The 24,233-nt window shown below is 34.5% G+C and overlaps 1 protein-coding gene across 2 annotated transcripts in view; it reads left to right on the plus strand.

Annotated features, from left to right (window-relative positions):
- TCEA1 (transcription elongation factor A1) overlaps positions 1 to 17,350 on the plus strand; it is a 31,394-nt gene extending 14,044 nt beyond the window's left edge. For both annotated transcript variants that reach the window (XM_044658014.1, XM_044658015.1), the window contains 6 exons: positions 3,794 to 3,939; positions 5,967 to 6,023; positions 9,744 to 9,898; positions 10,972 to 11,118; positions 14,166 to 14,237; positions 15,850 to 17,350. In XM_044658014.1, the coding sequence (XP_044513949.1) occupies positions 3,794 to 3,939; positions 5,967 to 6,023; positions 9,744 to 9,898; positions 10,972 to 11,118; positions 14,166 to 14,237; positions 15,850 to 15,858 (586 nt within the window). In that variant the 3' untranslated portion in view covers positions 15,859 to 17,350. The remainder of the gene's footprint in view (positions 1 to 3,793; positions 3,940 to 5,966; positions 6,024 to 9,743; positions 9,899 to 10,971; positions 11,119 to 14,165; positions 14,238 to 15,849) is intronic.
- Positions 17,351 to 24,233: the final 6,883 nt, after the last annotated feature.

Below are 24,233 nucleotides of genomic sequence, written 5' to 3' on the forward strand. Positions count from 1 at the left end.
GTTTGAAGATTTTAGCTGAGCCTGTTGTTTCAGGCATTTTAAATAGTCTTCAGGACACTTGGGCTGTGCTCTACTCTAGGAAGCTGAGACTAAGCTAGGAGTAGTTGGGGCAAATCTACTAGTGAAGATTAAGAGATGCAGAAATAATGTTCCAGGAAGGTTAAATAGAATGAAGGGCTGGATGCAGACAGATTCCATAGTCACCCAGTTTAGAATGGTGACTTTGATAGACTTGGTTCAGTCAGAATTGGTTAAAGCAGAAGTGCAAGACTTATTAACTGTTACATTCCTTCTCTACTTTATCCTGTAACATGCCATTGAGTTTACAGAGCCAATGAAGTAAGTATGTGCACTATTTATCCATTTCTTAAGCAGCTATTAGGATCAAAGCCCAAATTAAGTAAGAAGAATTTAGTGTAGGGGTAAAGTTCTACCCTTGCATTTAAAAAAACAAAATATAACTTCCTCAGTAGAACATGAGGAGGTTTAGGTAGCTACCAATTCCTCCAAAAAAAGATGTAGGAGTTTTTGTGGACTGCAACACTTATGAGTCAACATTGTGACATTAGCCACAAAATGTTAATACTATCCTATACCACCTCAGAAGAAGCATGTTTTGACAAAAAAAAAGTTCATGGTTTTGATATCTGCTCTGGTTGAACCTGTAGCTTGAGTTTTATACTTAATTCTAGCTAACTTGGTTCTAGACAAGATATAGGCAAGATGGAACATATCCATAAAAGGGTAAATAGGGTGGTGAAAGAAATGGAAAATATGCTATATGAGACTTGGTTGAAAGAACTGAAACCATACCATTACTGTTTATAGGATAAAATAGAAAGCCTATATATATATAAAGCTATTTTCAAGTATATGAGGGACTATGAGTGAAAGAGGAGAGGGATTAAACTGGTTTTGCTTGGCACCAGAGGGTAGAACTTGGAACAATGAGTGAAAATTGCAGAGAGGTAGATTTGTTTGAGGTAAAGAAAAATATCCTAAAAATTAGAACCATCCTAGAGCTGGAAAGGATACCCTGAGAGATTTTTAAGCAAAAATTGAATAACCACAGAATCAGAAGGTGCTCTCAGAGATCATTTAGACTAGTGACTAGTCTTTTCTAGTTGGAATAGTGGGTAGAGCAAAAGTCTTAGAATCAGGAAGGATCCTGAATTGGATAGCTAATCTCAGTTTCCTCCTCTATAAAATGTGGATATTTAGCATCTACCTCCCAGTGTTGTTTTGATGAACAAGAGATATTTATATAGTATTTAGCACAATGTCTGGCACATAGTAGGTGTTATGTAAATACTAGCTATCTTTATGATTAGGATCACTAGTTGTTGGATTAGATGGTATCTGAGGTTCCTTCTAACTCTTAGATTCTCTAATTAATTGTGTTTAATCTAGCAAGTTGTTAATAATATTAGTTAAGCACATAGGCCTCCATTTTCTGGGAAACTTGCATCCTAAATCGTGACATTGCTATACATTATGTAGACAACTATAGTAATATGGAAAGAACACTTTTATTTGTTGTTGTAAAACCTTGGTTAAAAACTTGCCTCTGCCACTTATTGGCTACTGGATTGGAAATAAATGTGCTTCTTGGAACTTTTCAGATCCTATGTAATGATGTTTATAAAATACTTTGTAACTTGTAAAGGGCTCTATGAATAATAACTGGCATTGTGCTGCAAAGTTAAACAATTGTTCTATATAGAATTTTTTTAAATGAGAAGATTGTACTAATTGTGCACAGGATCATAGATTTAGAGCTGCAAGGGGCTATAGAGAAATTATTTTACTTTTTTCTTTCATTTTGTAAATGAAGAATTTGGAGTCTAGAGAATCTATGTATATTCTTTTTTTTTTTTTTTTTTTAAACTCTTACCTTCTGTCTTAGAATCACTACTGTGTATGGGTTCTAAGACAGAAGAGTGGTAAGGGCTAGACAATGGGGGTTAAAGTGACTTGCCCAGAGTCACATAGCTAGAAGTGTCTAAAGCCATATTTGAACCTAGGACCATCTATCTCTAGGCCTGGCTCTCAATCCACTGGGCCACCCAGCTACTCCTTCAGTGTATAATTCTTAATTGATCTTCTCAGTAGCTCTATGAAAAATAGGTATTTTTGTTCTCATTTTCTAGATTAAGAAACTGAGGCACAGAGGTTGGGACTGCCCATGCTCACACAGCTAGTAAATAGCAGAGAATGGGATATGAGCTTAAGTCCAAGTCTAGGACTCTTTCCATCATGTTTCTCAGCTGTTATTAAATATATCAAAAGGAACAGATTTAAGACAAAAAATATAGCTCTTTCCTAATATAAATACATGGCATTTAATAGGAGTTTAATAAATGTTTGTTGAATAAAGGAATAAAAAGTTTTTTATAAAAAATTAATTACATAATGTGCTATGACTTCATAATTTTATAATGTTCATGATCTCTGCTTGAAGAAAATGAAAGCATATGGTAAATGCCTAGTGAAATATTTGTGGCAGGTATCTAGGGAAGGAAATTTTACTATTTTATTAGGTGGCCAGTAGTCAAAGGAACATAAGAGAAATTCAGTTTGAAGCAAACTATTTTTGTTAAAGTATAAAAGGAATGTCTAGTATGTTTCCTATAGTTTGATGGTAGTAGGAATGAGGGTAGACAGATTGAGAAAGCTCTTTTGAGAGATTTGGGGAATATGTAAGTAATCTGAATTGCACAGGAGAGGTAATGTACCGTCCATTCAGCTAATTGAAGACTAGGAACAAATGCTCAACTGAGACATTTGATTCTTTTAATAAAGAAGAAAAAAGCAGAAGCATACATCTTTATGAATAGGTTAAAGGAAAAAGTGAAGAGGACTTATTTAACTTAGAGTGTGGGTACCCATGGTGATTGGGAAGTTTAGCTGTAGATTGTTTTAGGGAACAGCAAGAAATTCTGACTTTACCATGTAGAAATAATAGTCTAAAATGCTACAAACAGTGAATTACGAGGGGGAAATTGGATGGATAAACAGTTGTCCCTTTTAAGGTTGTAACTAACAGTGGGAAATAGATAATCTCACTTGGAAAGAACTTGTTGAGTATCTATTTTGGTAAGAATCTAATAGAAAAAGTACATCTGAAATAGTTGGTATGGTTAGATCAGGTGACTCTTTAAATTCTTCACTAAACTACTAGTTTTGAATAGATTTTTCGAAAGAGAAAATGAAGTAGATTTTTCTCTTCTGTCACTGTGCATACTTCTGAGTACTTGTGGTTTCTAGCCCGAGGAAGGTGATTTAAGTGTTCTATCTCATCTACCACCTAGGTGGAACAGTCTCGGGTCTATACTATTTTCTTGAAAGTACATCTAGTGCTGGTTTAGAGCTAGAATGTTCTCATTTTTCTTCTGATGATTTTTCATTGAAATACTTCTTTTTCCAGAGGACCAAACTTCTTTAGTGGCACTGTATTGTTATGAACTGTAATTTTTATTTTGGTCTATTTCTTAGAAGAATTAGGGCTGGCTTAAAATGTTTTGGTCTCTCTTGATTGTAATAGTAATGCATTCACTATGATTTAATCTTTGAACTTTCATAGTAGGAAGAAAAGGTCTAAGATCCCCTAATTCCTTAATTGGATTATAGGCTTTTTGTTCCTATATATTTAATCAAGTCATAAAAGGCTTTATTTAGCAGATAATCTGAATTTCTACATCATTTAAGCTGAAAACACTGTTTTTACTGAGAATGATAGTAAGGAAACAAATTGCTTTAAGAAAAACTTTTTCCTGGTTTTTGTCTATTTTAGTAGCTCCAGTAGCAATGCAAGCAACAGAAAGGAAGAAACAAATGCTTCTGATTCCTTCATTCCATCTTTTCCCCGGGCACCAAGCACTTCAGATTCAGTTCGAATGAAGTGCCGAGAGATGCTTGCTGCAGCCCTCAGAACAGGAGGTAAGATCTGCCCAGCTCTTGCAGTGTGCCTTCTGCACCACTGGTTCCAGAACACATTTACTTTCATCTTAGATGTCTTCTTTTCTTACTCTGCCATCTTTTGGCACTTGTGGAGATCTGGCTCCTTATGGATGTCATTGCTTCCCTAGCCACCTTTTTTCCAGTCCTGGCCACACTTTCCTTCTTACTCTTTCATTCATACTTGCAGAATCAGAATACTTCTTGCTCCCATTATTGCCTCCAGACTCATCCTCTGCTACCATTGCAGAATAGCCTCTTCTCCTTTGAGGTTCACATTGTCCAAATTTATCACCTCATCTAGATGCTGGTGGCTGGCAGATCTATCAGTTTCTGAAGCATCTCCTATTACTACTTCTGACTACTTTGGCAAAACTGATTCCAAGAGTTGAAGGTGACATACTCAGTGCCACACAGCTAATAATTATCAGAGCCAGGATCTGAAGTTTTACTGACTCCCAAGTCTAATGATCTTTCTACTGAACCACAATACTTACAGAAACTTTTCAGACTCTTATTCTCTTATTTGACAAATAGGTAGAATATGAGATAGGATTTTTACTATTTTAATTTTGCTGTTTTAAAAAAAACCTTATGTATATAATTTCTATTTATCTTACAACTTAAAAAATAGTAGACAGCTTTACCTTGTCAATATTGACTTTTACAAAAGTACTTTGTTGTTCAGTCATTTCAGTTGTGTCTGACTCTTCATAATCTCATTTGGAGTTTTCTTGGCAACAATACTAGAGCGGGTTACCATTTCCTTCTTCAGCTCTTTTTAAAGATGAGGAAACTGAGGCAAACAGGGTTAAGTGATATGTCCCAGGCACACAGCTAGTAATTGTTTTAGGCCAAATTTGAATTCAGAAAGATGAGTCTTTTCTGGACTTTGGACTCTATACACCTAGCTGTTCAAATCTTAATGCTTAGTTATATTCTTAAGTAACACAGATACTGATTGTCTTTGCTGAGAAAATAAATACACTGTTATGGTAGATTGAGAGAAGGGAGAGAAGGGTATAGGATCTAAGACTAAGAAAACAATAATCCCACTATACTCAATTCTGGTTAGACTACATCTGGAGCATTTTATTCAGTTCTAGGTTTCACATTTTAGGAAAGACATATTTACAGTTTTTAAAATATCCAGAGCAAACCTACCAGGATAATGGAAGACCTTCATCTCATGTCCTAAGAGGTAACTAGGGATATTTGCTTGGAGGAGAAAAGACTTCAGGGAGATATAATAACTTTTTAAATATTTGAGAGGTTCTCACTTGAAAGAAGCATTACTTTTTTCTTCTCCTTGGGCCCAGAAAGCAGAATTAGAATCATTTATGTTTGATATAAGAAACCCCTTGCTAACAATTGAAGCTCTATAAGTGTATTGCTGCCTTGGGAGTTTGTGGTTTTCCCTCACTGGAAGTCTTTAAGCAAAGCCTGGATGTGACCTCTTGTTACATATGTTGTACAGAAGATTTTTGTTCATGTCTTTGTTGAACTAGATGGCCTTTAAGGCCCTTCCAACACTGAGAGTTGGCAAATTTGACTTTCTTTTGAGCATATTAGTAAAAGTTAATACAGAATAATAAGCAATGTTGTAAAATTATTTGTTATTCCTTATTTAATAATATTCAGATTTTTAGGTTAACTATTCCACTTTTTTTGCTCTTGTGGTATTTCATTTCAACACTTTAATATTGAAAAAAGCATATGTAAAAATACTGCATGAAGATCAAAACCTTAGGGTTGTGATAGATGAGGGTAGAGGAAATAATTTTAAAATTATATTTTTTATAGGTAATTACAGAAATTTTCAGGGCAAGCACCATATTTTCATGTTCGTATCCTTCCTAGCATTTAACACAGTAGTTTCCAATAAATAAGAGTCTGATAAATGCTTGTGAAATTGAATTATTTCACGGTAAGATTGTCCTTTCTCAGTAATTCTCTTCAAATACTTTAAGAAAACTATGTACTTATGAACTTTTAAAAATTCTTTTCAGATGACTACATTGCTATTGGGGCTGATGAAGAAGAACTGGGATCTCAAATTGAGGAAGATATCCTTGGAGAATGTGATTAGAGTAGTTTTAGCCTAAGTTGAATATTGGTACCGATCATTCTTTAATTTTGGATCTTCTTAAATAGGGTTTCACAAATGTCAAATAGAAATCTCACAACTTATGACCTCATTTGAGATTGAATGAAAGTGAGAGTTGGATGTTAGTGTAAACACCAATAATTTTCCTGATTTTTTGTTTGTTTTTTTCATATATTGTTACTTAGAAGTAAAGCAGTGATATGATAATGTGATGTTTTTTTCCCATTCTTACCTCAGTACTAGATCCACTATAATTTTTTTCCCATACTACAAGCTTTGTAAAGAAATCATTCATATATGGCTAGGGAAAGCAAATTTAGATACCTTTTTAAATTTCTTATTGTCTGAAACTGATTATATGCTTTCTTATTCCTTGGAAAATGAGTATTTAGTTTATTCAGTGGAAATTCCTCAGCTCTGTTCTACAAATATTATCTTTCTTCACATCTTCCTTCTTCCTCTGTGTTCCCTGGAACACTTTTTCTGTAATGAACTAACTGCCTTTCATTTTTTTTTTAATTTTTTTTTTAAACCCTTAATTTCTGTGTATTGACTTATAGGTGGAAGATTGGTAAGGGTAGGCAATGGGGGTCAAGTGACTTGCCCAGGGTCACACAGCTGGGAAGTGTCTGAGGCCGGATTTGAACCTAGGACCTCCTGTCTCTAGGCCTGGCTCTCAATCCACTGAGCTACCCAGCTGCCCCTGCCTTTCATTTTAAGTGTCTTTTTTTCTCTGGCACTGACTGAGATCACTCTCCTAATAATTCTGTTTTCCTTATCACCATTTCATACTAACTACACTTTCTCTTATGTCCTTCAACTCACTGTTGATGGTGGCAAAATCAGAATGTTCCTTCCTTCTCTAATTCTTTTTACTTCCAGGCATTTCATCTACTGTCATTAAGTAAAGCTTCTTTCTTTGAGCTTCACATTATCTACATTCATAACCCAATCTAGATTCTGGTGGCCATTATATATTGACTCCCAGGATATTCTCCTTTCTTCTTTAGGAAGTTGAGTGCCAAGCATACTTTTTTTCTACTCTGACTTCGTGTCCTACTAAGAGACTCTAAGATATTGCTGCTTTCAAATACCTTAATTTCCCTGTTGCTTAATCTACTCTACTCAAGACCTTCACTTCAACTACTTACATAGATGGTCATACCCTTGATGTTGCTATAACTCGCCGTGTTTTGATTCTGAAATTCCCTTGTCTGATTATAGTCAAGTCAGTAAACATTTATGTTCCAGGCACTCTGCTAAGTGCTGAGCATTCAAAAAGAGGTAAAAGATAGTCCCTTCTCTCAAGGAACTTGCAACCAGTTCAATACTATATGTCCTTCTTTTTTCAAATCCTTTACCTCATTGTGTGATCACCAGCAATCATGCCTTGAAAAAACCTAACCCTTGAACAGTCCCAGCAATCACTTCCCTTTATTCCTGGGCTGCTGCATAGAACTGCAGGAAATTACAAAACCATGCTTGCTGGATCCCTTATAAATTTGTCCTCTAATCTCAATTGAGCCCTCACTGCAGCAAGACAATTCTATTAGTCCTCTTTACATACTTGCTATTTCACTCTCCTTAGCAGTTGTTTCAGACCTTCTTGTCTCTCCTGGCAGTCAGTCTCTTCCTTATTTAGCTGGGGACCTTATCTTATACTTCATTGAAAAAACTAAGACCATTCATTGAGAACTCTCTTTTCCCATTTTCCTCATTTTATATCACCCAAATAACTTCTCTCACAATCTTTTGTACCCCGATCTCTGATCAAGAAGTAAGCTTTTGCCATGGTCACCCCTTGGTCCCATCCCATTCATCTTCTTTAGCATCTAGCATCTGATCCCTACTCTCTTTTTAATCTTTTTTCCCTGTCTTATACATTCCTATTATCTATAAACTTATCTTCTCCATCCTTAAAAAACTCTTGAGCTTGCTCTCCATCATTTTTGGTCTTTACATATCTTGTTATTTTGGATAAACTCATTGATAAAGCTGTATATAGCAAGTTCCTTCACTTCCTCTGTCTTCCAAATTCATCATTGAAATAATACTTCTCTTTCAAAAGTTTTCACTGGTTTATTTAAAAAAATATAGGTTCAGCAATCATCTTCATAGAGATGATAAATGAACTATGAAAGCCAATGAGGTTTTTTAAAAATTATTTTTTATTCTGAATTCATACACCTTATCTCTCTCCTCCCTCCCCCCCCCAAGTACATAACAGTACACAAGAAGATTGCAAATTGCTGTCTTAAACTGTCTGCTTCTTTCTTTTTTTAATTTCTTTTTTATTTTTTCAGTTATATATAGAAACACTTAAAAATTATTTTTTAAAAATTATTTCATTTTTTGTAATATTCTCTATGTGAAGCAATTTATAATGTTTGTTTGTTTACAACTGGAGTTCCAAATTCTTTCACACCTTTCCCTCCCACCTCACAAAGATATTAAGCAATTTGATGTAGGTCCCATGTTCCATACATATTACCTGAAATTTGTCTCAGCTCTGTCTATCGCTAAGTAGAAGGGACAATAAGGCACAGAATCCATAGGCACAGGTAAAGGATATGTCATTTGTGCTTATGAGTTCATTTGTCTCTGTCAGATGATTAATTCCCGGACATACACAGCTGTAATCTCTGTCCTCTTCAGTTTATATCTAGAAGTATTTTGGATCTAAAATAAGTTTCCCATAGACATCTCAAAAATGAATGTGTCCAAAACCAAACAAATGTCTTTTTCTCTCCTCCTCTGAATTTCTGTATTGCTGCCAAGGGCACACTGTCATCTTGGTTATCCAGGTGTGCCACTTTAGTCTCTCCTGTCTATTCCCTATCACTTGCATCACATAAAGATCTTTTGCTAAACTTTGTCATTTCTGCCTTCATAACATTTTCTACTCACAAAACTATTATTCTAGCTCAGTCCCTTATTACCTGGAACTTGGGACTGTTGAAATACATTCTTTCTTATCTCCCTGCTTTTATTCTCTCCTCCCTCCATTCTGTTCGCCATTCAGCTGCCAGGCATTTTACTGCTACTTTTGGCATCCAGTATAAAGCACTTCCCTTTACATTTGAAGTGCTTTAAAACCTGACCCCTTCCTCTACTGCTTTAGTAAACTATATTTACTTCTTTTGCACTCTGTGGTCCATCTACACTTCCAAGTGATGCTTTATATCCCATTGTACTGGCTGTCCCTTATACCTGGAATACTCTTACCACTTCACCTTTATCCATGTTTTCTTTAGAAGTTAGTTCAAATCCCACCTAATACAGGAGGCCTTTCTTAGTCCCCCAACTGTTAGTATTTTTCCTCTGCGAGATTCTTTCCATCTATTCTACATCACTTTCTTGTTTCTGGTTACTTCTACTAGTATTCCCTATTAGAATTTGAGATTCCTGAGGACAGGAATTATTTTTGTTTTTCTTTGTATCCCAGTGTTTAGCATGGTATTTGACACATACTAAGTGTCTAATAAATGCATAGTTGACTGTCAACTATGTTGTGATACTGATTCCTGAGTATAAAGATAAAAAAGGTTAGAATTTAACATTCCCTATATTAATCTCATTCATGGCTAACTTTTGTGGACCAGTTAGAAATATAAGATGCTGCCATCTATTGATAGTAGTTAAATAACATCTTGTCTTATAGTCCTTAACTGCATAATACCTATATATCAGGAATTACGGAACACAGACATGAAATATAAAAATAGGGTACGAAGTAGAATAGCAAATCTCAAGGATGCAAAGAATCCAAATTTAAGGAAAAATGTACTGTGTGGAAACATACCTCCAGATTTATTTGCTAGAATGACGGCAGAGGTGAGTAAATTTGAATTTGCTAACCAGCAATTATTTCTTTTAACTTCACAAATCTTTATACTTGATAAAATATTAACAATTTCTAAAATATTCTTTGATATTTTCAGAAGCTTAAGTTTTACAAAGTCAAAAAGATTTTCTGGAAATGTGGTTAGTATAAGCCCTGGGTCTTTAAAAGGTTCAAAATTTGCTAACATTAAAGGCCTTTAGAACCTTCCTAAATAATGTCTTATACCTGGCTATTTATTACATGTTAAAATAAAATGAATGGACAATGTGGTTCATTGAAAAGATTTGGAATTAGAGGTACTTGTTTCACATCCTGGATGTGACATTTACAACCTGTGAGATTATGGGCATAATCATTTAACCTCTTTGAGTTAGTTCTTCATCAGTAAAACAAAGGGTTTGCACTAGATGACCTCTATATTCCCTTTTAATTCTAAATCTTATATTCTAAGCATTTTTCTTATACTTCAGTAGGTATGTTATTTTGAAAAATTCATTTGTTGCCTTAACTTGGCTTCTGTCTACCACTAATTTTTAAGTGATTTGTTTCTTTATATAATACAATTGCCAAATGTTCTGCTCATAGTAAAGCCATATAGAATTAGAAAATTAAATTCATGCCTTATACTATATAAGTTCTGTTTCTTATTGGATGATCTAGCACATATGTTGTTGCCTTTTTTCCTGCTAAATCTAAAATTTTTCAAATTAAAACTTCTTAAAAGACTTAAAAATAAATGATAGCTGCAATGATGTTAAAATAATGCATTTGAAATTGGAGCTGTTGTGTAGTTTCATATAAACTTTGTACACTATTATGAGTTAATATTTTTCTGCCTTTAAAAAATTGCCTTGATTATAGCTTAAGCTAATCAATGGGCTAAACATTTTAAATGTGATTGAAAGAATTGGTGAGTAACTTCTCAAGTTCTTAAAATGAGTATCATTTATAACATTTAAAATTGAATGATCAGTTTTGTGTTCTTATGCTAATAAATAAAAAATTATTTGATAAATTGAAAATTCTATACCTGAGGACTTTTGTGCTACCCTATTCTTCCTAGGAAATGGCTAGCGATGAACTTAAAGAGATGCGCAAAAACCTGACCAAAGAAGCAATTAGAGAACATCAAATGGCCAAGACAGGCGGGACTCAAACTGACCTATTTACATGTGGCAAATGTAAAAAGAAGAACTGTACCTATACACAGGTATTCCTTTATGTTTTTCTATTCCCTTTCTAAAAATCCTAAAAATGCTTCATTTAATGGAATTGACTTAGTAGTATAATAGTTCAGTTAAGGTTTAAAAAAATTTTTTTTTCTTAAAAACTGTAACTTTTATACTGAGGATTCTTTTCGTGGCATTTATGAGTTCTAGCCTTAACCTAGAAGTGAACTGAAATGGGCAGAATTCCTACTAGAGAGAAATTTCAAATTAAAAAAAAAAAATCTTAAAATTACCGTGTGTCTACTTTCTCTGGCTTTGAGAACTTAAGAGTACTTGTTGAATATATATCTATATATAATTTGTATCAAATATATACAAATTTGTATCAAATTTATATAAAAATATACAAATTATGTAATTTGTATCAATGGCATATAATGTTATTTTGCTAGAGAGGCACATAGAGGCTGGGTCATAAAGAACTGGTCCTGAAGTGAAAAAGTCCTGTCTTCAAATCTAGCTTCCGACATTTATTTGTTGTGTGACTAGGCAAATCACTTTTAGTGCTCTAGGCAGTTATCTTAAGACTATAAGCTGTAAGGTGCAGAGAAGGGTTGATCTGCATTGAGAGAGAGTTAATTCAAAAAGACTAATGAATGGCAAGTTTTTTGTTCTCATTAACCCATAAAGCAAAAAAAAAAAAAAAATCAAAACAAATAACAAGGGGGCAGCTGGGTGGCTCAGTGGATTTAGAGCCAGCCCTAGAGATGGGAGGTCTTAGGTTAAAATCTGGCCTTTTGTCAGCTGTGACCCTGGGCAAGTCACTTGACCCCCATTGCCTACCCTTAACTCTCTTATGCTTTGGAACCAATACACAGTATTGATTCTAAGATGGATGGTAAGGGTTTAAAAAAAAAAACACCACAAAACAAAACAAAAATAACAAAAGACTTTTGTGGCCTTTAATTTATGATAAAATTTATAGAAAAATTATGTACATGAGGTTTATAGGAGGGCTTAATTATACATCAGTGGGAAGTAGCCTTGAAATCTTCAGTCATTCAAAGTAAAGCACTATTGGCATACTTTTTTTTAACTGATATTTTCCAGTTTTAGAGTCATTACTTAGGAAAATGTATTCGTCCTAAGGCAGAAGAGTGGTAAGGGTTAGGTAATGAAGGTTAAGTAACTTTTCTAGGATCACACATTGAGGAAGTGTTTGAGGACAGATTTGAACCCAAGACTTCGCCTCTCATTCCAGAGCTCTGGAATATTTATTTAGTATTTTTGAAGAAGATACTGACTCCTTTATTCTCTGAACCTGTGCATTTGGATATATATAAATTATTTTATAACTAGCAATTTTGTATTTGTTTCTTCCTTTTAATATCTTGGACATTTGGATAACCTGAGCTTTTTGTGTTGAAATCAATACCAAAAAAGAAAATACAATAACAGTTTAGTTCATCAGTTACGCTTGGGACTACAGGATTTCCAGTTAATTGAATGTATAACCATTTATTTAGATAATCCATGACCTGAACTCCTAAATCTTAATGCATAGTTGTTGGATTTTTAAAAATCTTTCTCAGGTGTATGATTTATCTCTAAATTATATATTTTTAGCGTGGTCATTTTACAGTGTTCATTTTCAGATTTTTGCTTTTAAATGTCATTTTTATTTATTGTTTAGCTCAGTGATGAGCAAACTATGGCCCTGGAGCCAGATTGCAGGCCCCCTGAAATGTTTTATCCTGAGTGGGACATTATTCCTAATCTGATGAATACAATGAGTTGGATACAATGCAATGAAACTTTGAAAGAGTTGCCTTAGAAACAGACTGACAGATGAGCATTTTCTTTCCTTTGGCCCCCTCTTTAAAAAGTTTGCCCATCACTCATTTAGCTGGTTCTATTTATACCACTTTGCATCATTTCATTTAAGACTTCCCTCCTTATCTATATTCTTCCTATTGTTTCTTACAAACTAATACCCTATTAAGGTTACAGTTTGTTTAGTTAGTTCTCAATCAGTGCATGCCTAATTTGTTTCTAGTTCTTTGCTACTACTATGAACATGCCACTAAGAATATTTTGGAAACTTGATTTTTCTTTCTATATTTGACTTATTTGAGGTTAGATTTGTACTGAGTTCTCTGGGTCAAAGGATATGTATGTATTTTAGTCATTTTTTAAAACATAATTCCAAATATTCGTTTTTTTTTTATTGTCTTTGCCATATTGCTGGGTATGAGGTGAAAATTAACCATTTTGATTTGTATTTGTCTTAGTGTGTGATTTGGATTTTACATAACTTTTATATAATTATTGTTCGCAATTCTTTTGGAGGACTATGTTCTTTGACCATTTAACCATTGGGAATTACTCCTGGTTTTAATATATTTGTATGAATACTGTTTATATCTTGAACATCATCCATATCAGCTATTTTCTGCAAAGATTTTTTTCCTAGTCTGTGATTAACTTTATCCCTATGACCTTGATTGTATTACTGTAAAAGCTTTTCAGTTAAGACATGTATTGATTAATTGTAATAATTAAAATTAAAGTATGAGGCTGCTAGTAGCTTTAATAACTTTATTAAATCAAAGTAGTAGTAGTAAAGAGAGGGAAAGGTAAGAAAGAGGTAGAGAGTTACCTAACTCACTATTCTATTGGCCGCCATGATGGATTGAAGCTCACCACTGACAAGGGTTCCTTCAGGTTCCTAGTTCCAGCTAAGAAGACCCAGAAGACTTCCTGGTCTTCCACTTATAAGCCGTTTTCTCCACCCACTAGCTCTCACACAGGGCTAGGCAATGGGGGTTGAATGACTTGCCTAGGCTGTCCAGTGGGGCAGTGCCTGTGGAGTCAGCTTCCTGTCTTGTTGGTTCTTGGGTTCTCTTAAGTTCCTTTCTCCAAGGGCCTGTCTATATCTACACATCTCTGCGGTCTTTGACCTCCAGGTCAACTGAGAGGTGACATAAAATAAAGCAACATTAATGGAGAGAGAAATTCTCTTCCAACAACTGTAAAAAAATTTTTTTGGTGCCAATATTTCTGTTCCTGATTCTTTTTTTTCCTTCAGGTTCAAACTCGCAGTGCTGATGAACCTATGACAACATTTGTTGTTTGCAATGAATGTGGAAATAGATGGAAGGTATGGCTCTTAGTTTTTTTTATATCTACTATACTACTCTATAAATAACCAACTCTTTTTTTTTTAAGCCATAGGCCTGCTTTGCAAGTCAATTAATCCTTTTCCATAGACATAGAAGTTCCTCCCCAAAATAAAATTTTTTTCCCCATTCCACTTATTTGATTAACATTGGAGGATTAGCATAAATAAAGTGATTAGTGTAGTAAGTTCTTGTATTTTATTATGTTTTCTATTATTGGCAGAATTCTAGAATCACAAAAATTTCAGAATTGAAGGGAGGGGACTATGGTTACATTTTGTCAAATATACCTGAATGAGAATCTCAATTATAACACATCTAATTATAATTGTCTTGCCTGACTGCTCTATTACAAACATCCCTATTTTTTTCAATGGATTTTTATAATGGCAAGGCACCATGCTCATATTTTTGTCTTGGAACTCTCTTAGTTTATAAATATCATTCCTAAAATATTGTGGGCAGAATTGAGAATAATATTCCAGGTGATGAAAGCAGAATACCTTTGGACCTACTATCTCATTTCTGGGAGATACTCCTCTCAGAACATACCAAATAACATTACCTTTTTTGGCCTCTGTAGCACATCATTGACTCACTCAAGTTTGCAGTTCACTAAAATCCCAAGACCTTCTTTGACCAAACTAAATTCTAACTATATCTCTTTGATTTTATACTTGAGTTGATTTCTTACTCCCAATTCTATGATTTTTACATTTATACTTATTGAATTTAATTGGATTAGCCATGCTTATTCCCTAGCCTATCAAATTCTTTTTGAATCTTAAGGCTTAAGGATCTTAAGTTATCCACTTTGTTAGTTCTCTCTAGTCCTAGCTTTCTGTTTAGATTTGATAAGGATGCCCTCTGTTTTGTTTCAATTATATCCAACTCTTTGCAGTTTTCTTGGTAAAATTTTTGCCAAGAGAAATACTTGCATTTTAGGAAATTCCCCTGTCTGATTTAAATGTACTGTATCTGATCACCTAGCTAGATATCCTATTACATATAGTCTCTTTTTTGAAGATACATGGTGATTTTCAATAAGATAGTCCCAAAATCTTGGTGATTGCTATAGAAATTCGTGAATGTGCAGTGTTTAAGATTTTTCAGTAAGACATCAAAATTTTTAATTAACAAAGTGACAATAATACATGTATTCAATTTCTTATTTTTAAAATAAAAACCATTAAATAATTAAAGTTTTGATGTATTTAAATACTGACTTAAAACATTTTCAAAATAAATTTAATTGTATTCTAAATTGCATTTCTAAATTAGGTGAGGCAAGTACCCATACCTACTAATTATCATATGTATTTTATTAAAACCGTTACTTTATGTATTAGAATCAATACTGTGTATTGGTTCCAAGGCAGAAGAGCAGTAAGGGCTGTAGGCACTGGGGGTTAAGTGACTTGCCTTAAGTCACGAAGTGTCTGTGTAATTATCATGTACATTTGAAGAATATAATATCTCTTCTCAAAGACATGACTTTTAAAGCCTATTTTTCTTGCTTGTAAAAAGAAATTAAGCTTGTGTCATTTTCACAGAGGTCTCAAAAATCTTTTCTTTTTCTTTTTCTTTTTACAGTTTTGTTAGAAGGAACTGGGAAAGACACCTGGACGTTTATGAAAGATGATTTTTGTAATTAGCTTTAAAAACTAGGCCAAGGATCTAGTTTCCCTGCAAATGAGATTTTTAAAGCGGCAATCATCCTTTGGGTTCATCTTTTGTTTTTGACACAACCATCCCTTTCTTAAAAGCCTTCTTCTTATAGTTAGTCAGTGGTTAGATCAGATATTCAATTGTATGGTGTTTGTTTAAAACTATTTTTTCATTTTTATAAGTAAGTCAACATTAGACTTTTATCAATTTAAGCTTTTGGTAACATTTGTTTTTCATAACAAATGGAAAATGTACTTTAACTTTTTTACCAATCTGAAACATACACAAGAGATTTTTTACTTCTCTATTAATGTGAAAGTGGAATTTGCATTCCATATTAGCATGTTCCTACTAATATTAAGGGAGAAGAAAGACTAGTGTAATTTTAGGTTTACCAAGTGTAGTGTAGTAACAAAATAATACTTGGACAGCTTATCTACTTTGTAAATATCATTTTTTGAATTAGCATCTCACTTTGATCATAATGATTTAATAATAAGCCTTAGTGATTAGATATCATTTGCATCTGTGACTAGTTGTGACCAATATAATTTGTTGTACTTTTCTTAAGTCTGTAAATTACTTGCTCTTAATAGATCTTGCTTCTGGAGAAATTACTTTAAGTACTTTGTTAAAATATCAATTGGCCTTATTTTTTATTTACTTGTTTGACATTGTATTTTATTTTAGTTTTTGCAGATGAACAAGGTCATTGGTGGATTTTCAACTACATTATTTTAGATCAGTTCTTCACAAGAAGATAGATTGAGGGGAATACTATTAAACTTCACCATTTACTATAGTTTTCCTAAACTGCTCATAAACTTTATTTTGATGTGTAGAATAATAATAATAATCAGTGATCAAGTTTGAGAGCCAGTTTACAACATTAAAGTTATATTCTTCTCACATCTAGGTTGACAGATTTTTTTTCTCCTAGAGTCTATTTTCTGATTCAACTTTTAAAACCACTAAATGCTGTTCATTAAAGTGGGGATACACTTGTTCAAACTTTTCCTTAATGGCAGTGCTATTAAGTGCTGAAAAAAATTTTTTTCCATCTTCAGATACCAAACAGATAACATTTAATAATTTCGGAATGGTGTTGTTGTTATTCTTTGTGCCATTTCAAATCCTCTTGAGCGTTCCCCCACAATATGTACATATATCACAGATCAATTTGAAATAATGTGGAGAGCTACTAAAAGATTATATTGGTTTAAATCTGTATTTAAAAATTGGCCCATTTAGGCTGCTTCATCCCCAGAATGACAAATGATCTACTCAAATGAAGGAAAATGTTTGACTTATGGTTTAAAAATGATAAAAGAAATTTGAAAAAAGTTAAAAAACATTAAGTTAATAGAAATCTTATGTAACTCAAAAGTGTTCCATTTTTCAAACAACTCAATAAAGGTCTTTTTATGAACTTATTGAGTAGTCCATTTTATCTTGTATTCTATTTATACATTGAGCTTGTCTTTAAATATCTTTTAGTTTTAGGAATTAATGCCTTTATTTGCTCCTCCAGACTCTTGGGTTTTAAAAGTATCGATGAAACTAATGCAGCCTGATTTTGTTTGAGAATTGCTAGTACTAAAATTAGAAATTTCTGAGAATGTTTTTAACTACATAGGATGCAATGAAACAAAGCAAGTTTTTCACTCTTGGAGAAAATCAGAGAGAGAGAGAATATTTAAAGATAGTACCATGGGGGGTATTATGGGGAAAACCAGGGGAGTTAACTTAAATGTGGGTCCAGAAAGGTGTGAGGGAGACAGGAATGACAGAAGGTAGGACCAAACAAGGTAGGGAGACTGGGTTTAACTGCTAAGGAGATGTCTGTTAACAGAAGTGGCAGTTAGGCCCTAACTGTCACCCTGCACCATCTAGACAAGGCCTATGGAAACTAGCAAGCAAATGGCAAGATTTTATAACAAATTTAATTAAGGGAACTATGGTAAAGGATGGGATTAGGGGTTTATACACTTTCAGACTAAGGGCAAACCACAGGGTCAGGGGTTATTTACACTCAACTGAGACCTAAGCCAGGCAGGGCCCAGAGAATTGCAGGACTGAAGTGGGAATCCTCACGGCAGAGTCCAGACTCACTCTAGTGATGTACCAGCTCCTCCAGGACCACTAGCAGTGCTCTTTCAGGTGGGTAGATTCTGGGAGCTGACCCAGCCCAAGTTAACCTGCAACTCAGGTTGGGATTAATAGTCTCTACCAAAATCTCCCACAAGTAGATGTCAGTCTTCCTTCAGGATCTCTGGAAATCTGAGGTCTCCCAGGGTCAGTTGCAACTTGTCCCAACCACCATGGAATCCGTTTCAGAGAGAGCAAGTCACACTTCCTGCTTTCCCATTCCATGTGGAATTCTCCAGCCCTTCCTGTTAGGTCTCCTAAATAATAACTAAGTAATCCTCCTCACAAAAGGGGAAGGGATAGGGAAGAGAGAGTGTCTATCTGTCCCCTCCCTCTAAAGTCCTCAACAGTGCCTCATTGCGTGTGGAGTTGACCATGTATTTTTTTTTTGTTTTGTTTTTTAAACCCTTGTACTTCGGTGTATTGTCTCATAGGTGGAAGATTGGTAAGGGTGGGCAATGGGGGTCAAGTGACTTGCCCAGGGTCACACAGCTGGGAAGTGTCTGAGGCCGGATTTGAACCTAGGACCTCCTGTCTCTAGGCCTGACTCTCACTCCACTGAGCTACCCAGCTGTCCTTGACCATGTATTTTTGAAGCCTGTACCAACAGAACATAAGCCCAGGTAGGTTCTGCCAAGCTAGAAAATTTTCAGATATGAATCCCACTGAGAACTGCAGGTGAGGATCAGCTTAGCTAAATTTGGATAGACCAGTCTAGGTTGGCTGTATTGTGATGAATTTTTTGCCCATCAACACTTCCAAAGACTGCCTGCTACAGAATAGGATTGTTTTCTGTGTTGGTGGAGTAAGTACCCACCCTGGTAAAATCTTTGAAATATGTATATTTTGTGTATACATCTCTATACATTCCTTATGTGTGTATGTTATATATACAAACATAAGACTCAGAAGAGAGTCTTGTATAGAAACCAGTTAGATTCTACCTTTGATGAAATCACAAATCCTCCAAAGTATCTGAAGTATAGTGCCAATAACTTTCTAAGACAGCTTTGGAGTGAATATACATCCTAGAGAATGTTGTACATGCCAGTGCAAAAAGTGATGTTGAAAGTAATTGGCTTAGAAAATTAGTAAGAAAAATTGGATCCCACACCTTGAATCACTGATACACAGCTAAATTAGATTAGACAAATTTAAGGGCTAATGAAAACAAGTAGGGCTGAAAAATAAGTCTTTAGATGCATTATTTTATTGGGAATTAAAATTTTTATGATTAAACTAGTATGTCACGATTCCTCTTATGAACAGGTTCATAATTGGTCTGAGTCTTTATATAGGTGTAACTATAGAAATGACAAGATGTCATAGGTTTAAAGGCACGTTACAATAATCACCAGTAGAGGGTAGTCAAAGATGTAGTAGAGTATTCCAAATTCAGTAGCTGTTTTCACATTGCATTTTTTTTCCTTAAGAGGCCTGCTTCATCCTAATTTGAGGAATTAAGTGGAAGTTACTTTTTAAAAACGCTGTGATCTCAGGAAAAGGTTTTTAAGTAGTTCATGTTTAGCCCCAGAAAACTATTCAAGAGGTCTCAAACACCCCACTGAAAAATAGTGATTTGTTGATATGTCATTGGCATGGAGATTGCTAGTGAAAGCCATGTGATTCAGTCAGAGCTCCATGGCAGTAGAAGGACTGATCTTAAAGGTACTGTTTTACACAGTATGTTAAAAGAATTACTAACAAGTTTGTAGGTAGAATTGTTATAATGAAAACTGAATAAAATGACTAGTCTATGAGATGTGTTTGGAGAAAGCTATTCAGTATTCACTAATTTAGCAGAGAAGAAAAATATCCAGTTCTGCTTAAACTATTAGAACTTCATGGGAAGTTTTAGTGCCCCATGGGTATATTTAGCTACCTTATATCTACGTGTAACCTTTATCAGGCCATAAATGGGTGGTGGGTTTTGTTTTGTTTTGTTTTGAAGTCCTTACCTTCTGCCTTAGAATCGATACTGAGTATCTGTTCCAAGGCAGAAAAGCAGGAAAGGGCTATTGGGGTTAAGTGACCTGTCCAGGGTCACACAGCTTGAAAGTGTCTGAGACCACATTTGAATCTAGGACTTCCATCTCTAGACCTGGCTCTCTGTCCACTGAGCCCTAGGACACTAACTGCCCCAAACAAGCTTTTTAAAAGCAAACTTAGGTTCCAAAGCATTACAGAGTGGCAAAACATGTTACTGATGCTTGGCTATGAAAATCCCTAACTTCAGAACTTGTTCCTTGGATTGGACCAGAGTTTCTTTCGTCTTCACAACTATATCCCAAGGATTCCCTTCAGTATCCTTTCATTATTCTTCTAGTCTATTATCAAGAAAGCCAGACTAACCCTAATCCAGTGATGGGCAAACTTTTTAAAGAGGGGGCCAAAGGAAAGGAAATGCTCATCTCTCAGTCTGTTTCTAAGGCAACTCTTTCGAAGTTTCATTGTATTGTATCCTACTCATTGTATTCGTCAGATTAGGAATAATGTCCCACAGCTGGAGAGAACATTTCAGAGGGCTGCATCTGGCCCGCTGGCTATAGTTTGCCCATCACTGCCATCCTCTTCTAAGAATTCTTAGCACTTTCTCTAAGGTAGAAAGAAAGAGTAGCTTCTCAAAACTTAATGTAGTTTCACTCGATCTGTTCCAGTTCCTAGGAGGAGTGATGAATTTTCTACTCCTGAAGTTCAAAAGGTGATGGAATCTGACAAAAGGATTCTATAGAACAACCAGGAGGAGCAAAATGGGTTTTGACACAAGCATACAGATAGCCGTATTTGAATTTTTTCAACTTTCATAGCAGAGACCAAAAAATTACCTCAAATTATTTTTAACCCACATTCTTAATTTTAGTGAGGAAATAAGAAATGTCTTCCCTACTCCTTATTCTAAAAACTCAAAAACAAAAAAGTTAGTTTTTCCTTTTATAGTGTATTTAGAAATACTAATAAATTTAAGATAAGGAATCTTAAAAATGGAACCTGTAGCTTTGGGTGATAATAAGCTTTTCTTTATCTTATCCTGAACTAATTACTGATAGAATTACATTCAAATTAGATTATTAGAGTTTTTTTTCTCTATTAGAATAGCTACAGTTGAACTCAATATCAACCTTTAGGTATTTGATCTCTTGTTAGTATGATTTATAAATGCTTTTTAGTATATAGATTTATATATCATCCAGGACAAGGTCTCTGACCTAGTTGGTGTACGATGTAAAGCAGCTTCTGTGTAGCCAGACATAAAAGATGTGTTTATGGCAGGACGATTAATGAAAAGATTATGAGACCAAAATGCTTCGTGGAAGATTTGTATTTCTTCCTGAATTTCTTCTCTCTGTGCTCTTCTCTTCCCTCAATAGTTCTTCAAAAAATATGTTTTCAACAAATCTCAGGATTGGGAGGCATGCTAGAATTGCATGTACCTGAACAGATTCGCCACTACAAAACCACTGATCAGTGGTTGTCTGGCCCTTACTGCAGACCTCCAGTATAAGGGAACTAATTACCCTCTGAAATAGCCCTTGCTGCTTTTGGGCCGTTATGATTAGGCTTCTTAATTCTGCTTCTCTGAAACCTTTTGCTCATTACTTCTAGTTAAACCCTTTAGACCCAAATAGTACAAATAATCTCTCTTCCACATGACAAGCCTTTAAATATTTGAATTTATATATCATATTTCCTTTAGATCATCTTCAGGCTCTGATTTTTGTATGGCATGGTCTCTAGCCCTTTCACTGTCCTGGTCGCTCTTCTCAACTATTCCTGTTTGTTTCTGTTATTTTAGAACACAGTGCCCAGAATCAAACGTAACTCCAGATGTAGGATTATTGCCCCCTTCCTTCTGAACATGATCTTTCTTCTATTAGTGAAGCCTATGATCACATTAGTTTTATATTCCCATAATGTTGTGCTATTGATATGTATTGACCTGCAATCCATTAAAACCTGGATCTTTTAGAAACACATTTATCTACTTTTGCCATTCATTATTTGTGCAGATGATTCTTAAAACATAAGCATGAAGGGCATTACATTTATCCCTATAATATTTTTTTTCTTGTTAGGTTCAATGCCATTTCTAGGTTCTTAGGATCTTTTTGGAACCGTCCTTCAATTTGATAAACACAATCCTCTACTCTTGTCTCCTCCCTTTTTTGTACAGGCTTCTCTATTAGAATGTAACCTCCCTTATTGAAGGTCAGGGACTGTCTTTTTGCTTTCTTATCCCCAATGAGAAACATTAGTAATTTACATATAAGTACTGTTCAGATTGAGAATTTTTAATTTACTGATAAAGCCTGTAGTTTCCAACCTTTATGAGGCATCTACACTTGGTGTAAGTAACCTCTATGATTTATTCAACTCTTGCTTGCATAGTAGGGGATTTAATATACATATTGATGTTTTCACAAATTAGCCTAACCTCCCAGTTTTAGAGTTTGCTTAAATTCCATTACTTACTCCTCCACTCCTTGCTCCCTTAGTGAGCCAGCTCAGTTTACCCACTATTGAAGTACTCTTTTTATCCATTGCTCCCTTGGCCTATTTCTGCCAGTTATGTCTGCCATACTCCAATCCTGGATTATTCTCACCATCATCCTCCACTCCACTTTATAAACTACTAAATGGTTTTGGAGGAAGCACAGTCACCACTGTGCTAACTGGATCCATTATTAATTTATGCTATCTTCACCTAGACCCTCACTGCTGAAAAATAATTTTTTACTCTTCCCTACTTGATCCTTTAACTCACTCTATTGTTCCAAATCTTTTCATCTCAAGCTGGTAATGGCAACCCACTTATGCTTTTATTTAAATAGACTAGTTTTACTAATTTAAAAAAAATTTGGGTTGGGTACCATTTTGTACAACACAGTTAATTTAAACATTGCCACTTTGGTTGTATTGTGTTTTAAAAGCATAAATTGGAACTTTTATCGTATAAAAGTAATATCAAATATTTCCCCCGAAATCCATATTTTGTTCATCATAAAATTTTCCCCACAGATCCAAAATGCAATGCATAGAATTAGTTGCTTTAAATGTTCATGTTGAAAAGTAAAAGTTTACAACTTAAAATAATTTTGGCCCAAAGGAAGAAGTCTCAGAATTCAGGATATGACTTAAAAAGTGTAAAAGAGGAAAAAAGAAAAAGCAAGAATGAGAATAAATGCAATCATTAAAACTATCTTGGGCATTGCAGAACACTTTTTTTTCTACAACAATTTTTCTAACAATGCAGCCTTAGATTAATTTACTTAAAAGTTTTTCATTATTTAAATGTTTTGTACTGTGATTGAGAAGTCAAAAGAACTTTTATATTACCAGGAACTTGGTCTCTTTTAGGTCTTTGAATTATTCAATATCTGTTTTTGAAGTTTTAGCAAATGTTCCTACTGAAGAGCATATATGATCATAGAGTAAAATAAGATCTACTATTATTATCAGAACAATTTTGTTTTAGTTTGTAAAGCTGCTCCTCTGTTCCTGTTTCAGTCATGACTGTTGTCAGATTTAAATGTCCAATACTCCAAGAATTATATTTTATAATATTAATAATCACTTGAAGTAGAAGGAATAAAAAGGAAATAGAAGTAAAAAAAATAACCTAATTATCTAACAAAATTAAAACCACGTGAACAAGTTCTCCTGCATCTTGTCTCCCCTCAACTCCACAGTGCACTATCACTGAAAGAGCGAGAGGTGGGGCTACACCAAATTTATATCCTCCCTACATCAGCACGTAATGTGAGAAGGAACATGGGATGCTGGGAATTGGAGTTCTAGGGTACAGAAATTAATTACACACTCTATAGGGAAAGGAAAAAGCATTTATTAAATGCTTTCTATCTATTAGTCACTTTACAAATATCTCATCTGATCCTCACAAGAACTCCATGAAGAAAGTGTTATTATCCATCTGCATTTTGTATTAGAGGAAAAAGCAAAATATATGGTTTCTGGAGAACTCTCATTATGAGGCAGTTTTTCTTATCATCAAGCCTTAGCTTATCTTCAACTTTTATCCTTTACTTTTAAATTCTCTCTGTGAATCAACAATGCAAATCCAATCCTACTTTCCTATGATGATCCTTCAGAAACTTGGAGACAACTAGTGTGTTCTGCCTCTTCTACACCCCAGTTTTCTGTGG

Source organism: Gracilinanus agilis, chromosome 1 (assembly GCF_016433145.1).
Source record: "Gracilinanus agilis isolate LMUSP501 chromosome 1, AgileGrace, whole genome shotgun sequence".
NCBI lineage: Eukaryota > Metazoa > Chordata > Mammalia > Didelphimorphia > Didelphidae > Gracilinanus > Gracilinanus agilis.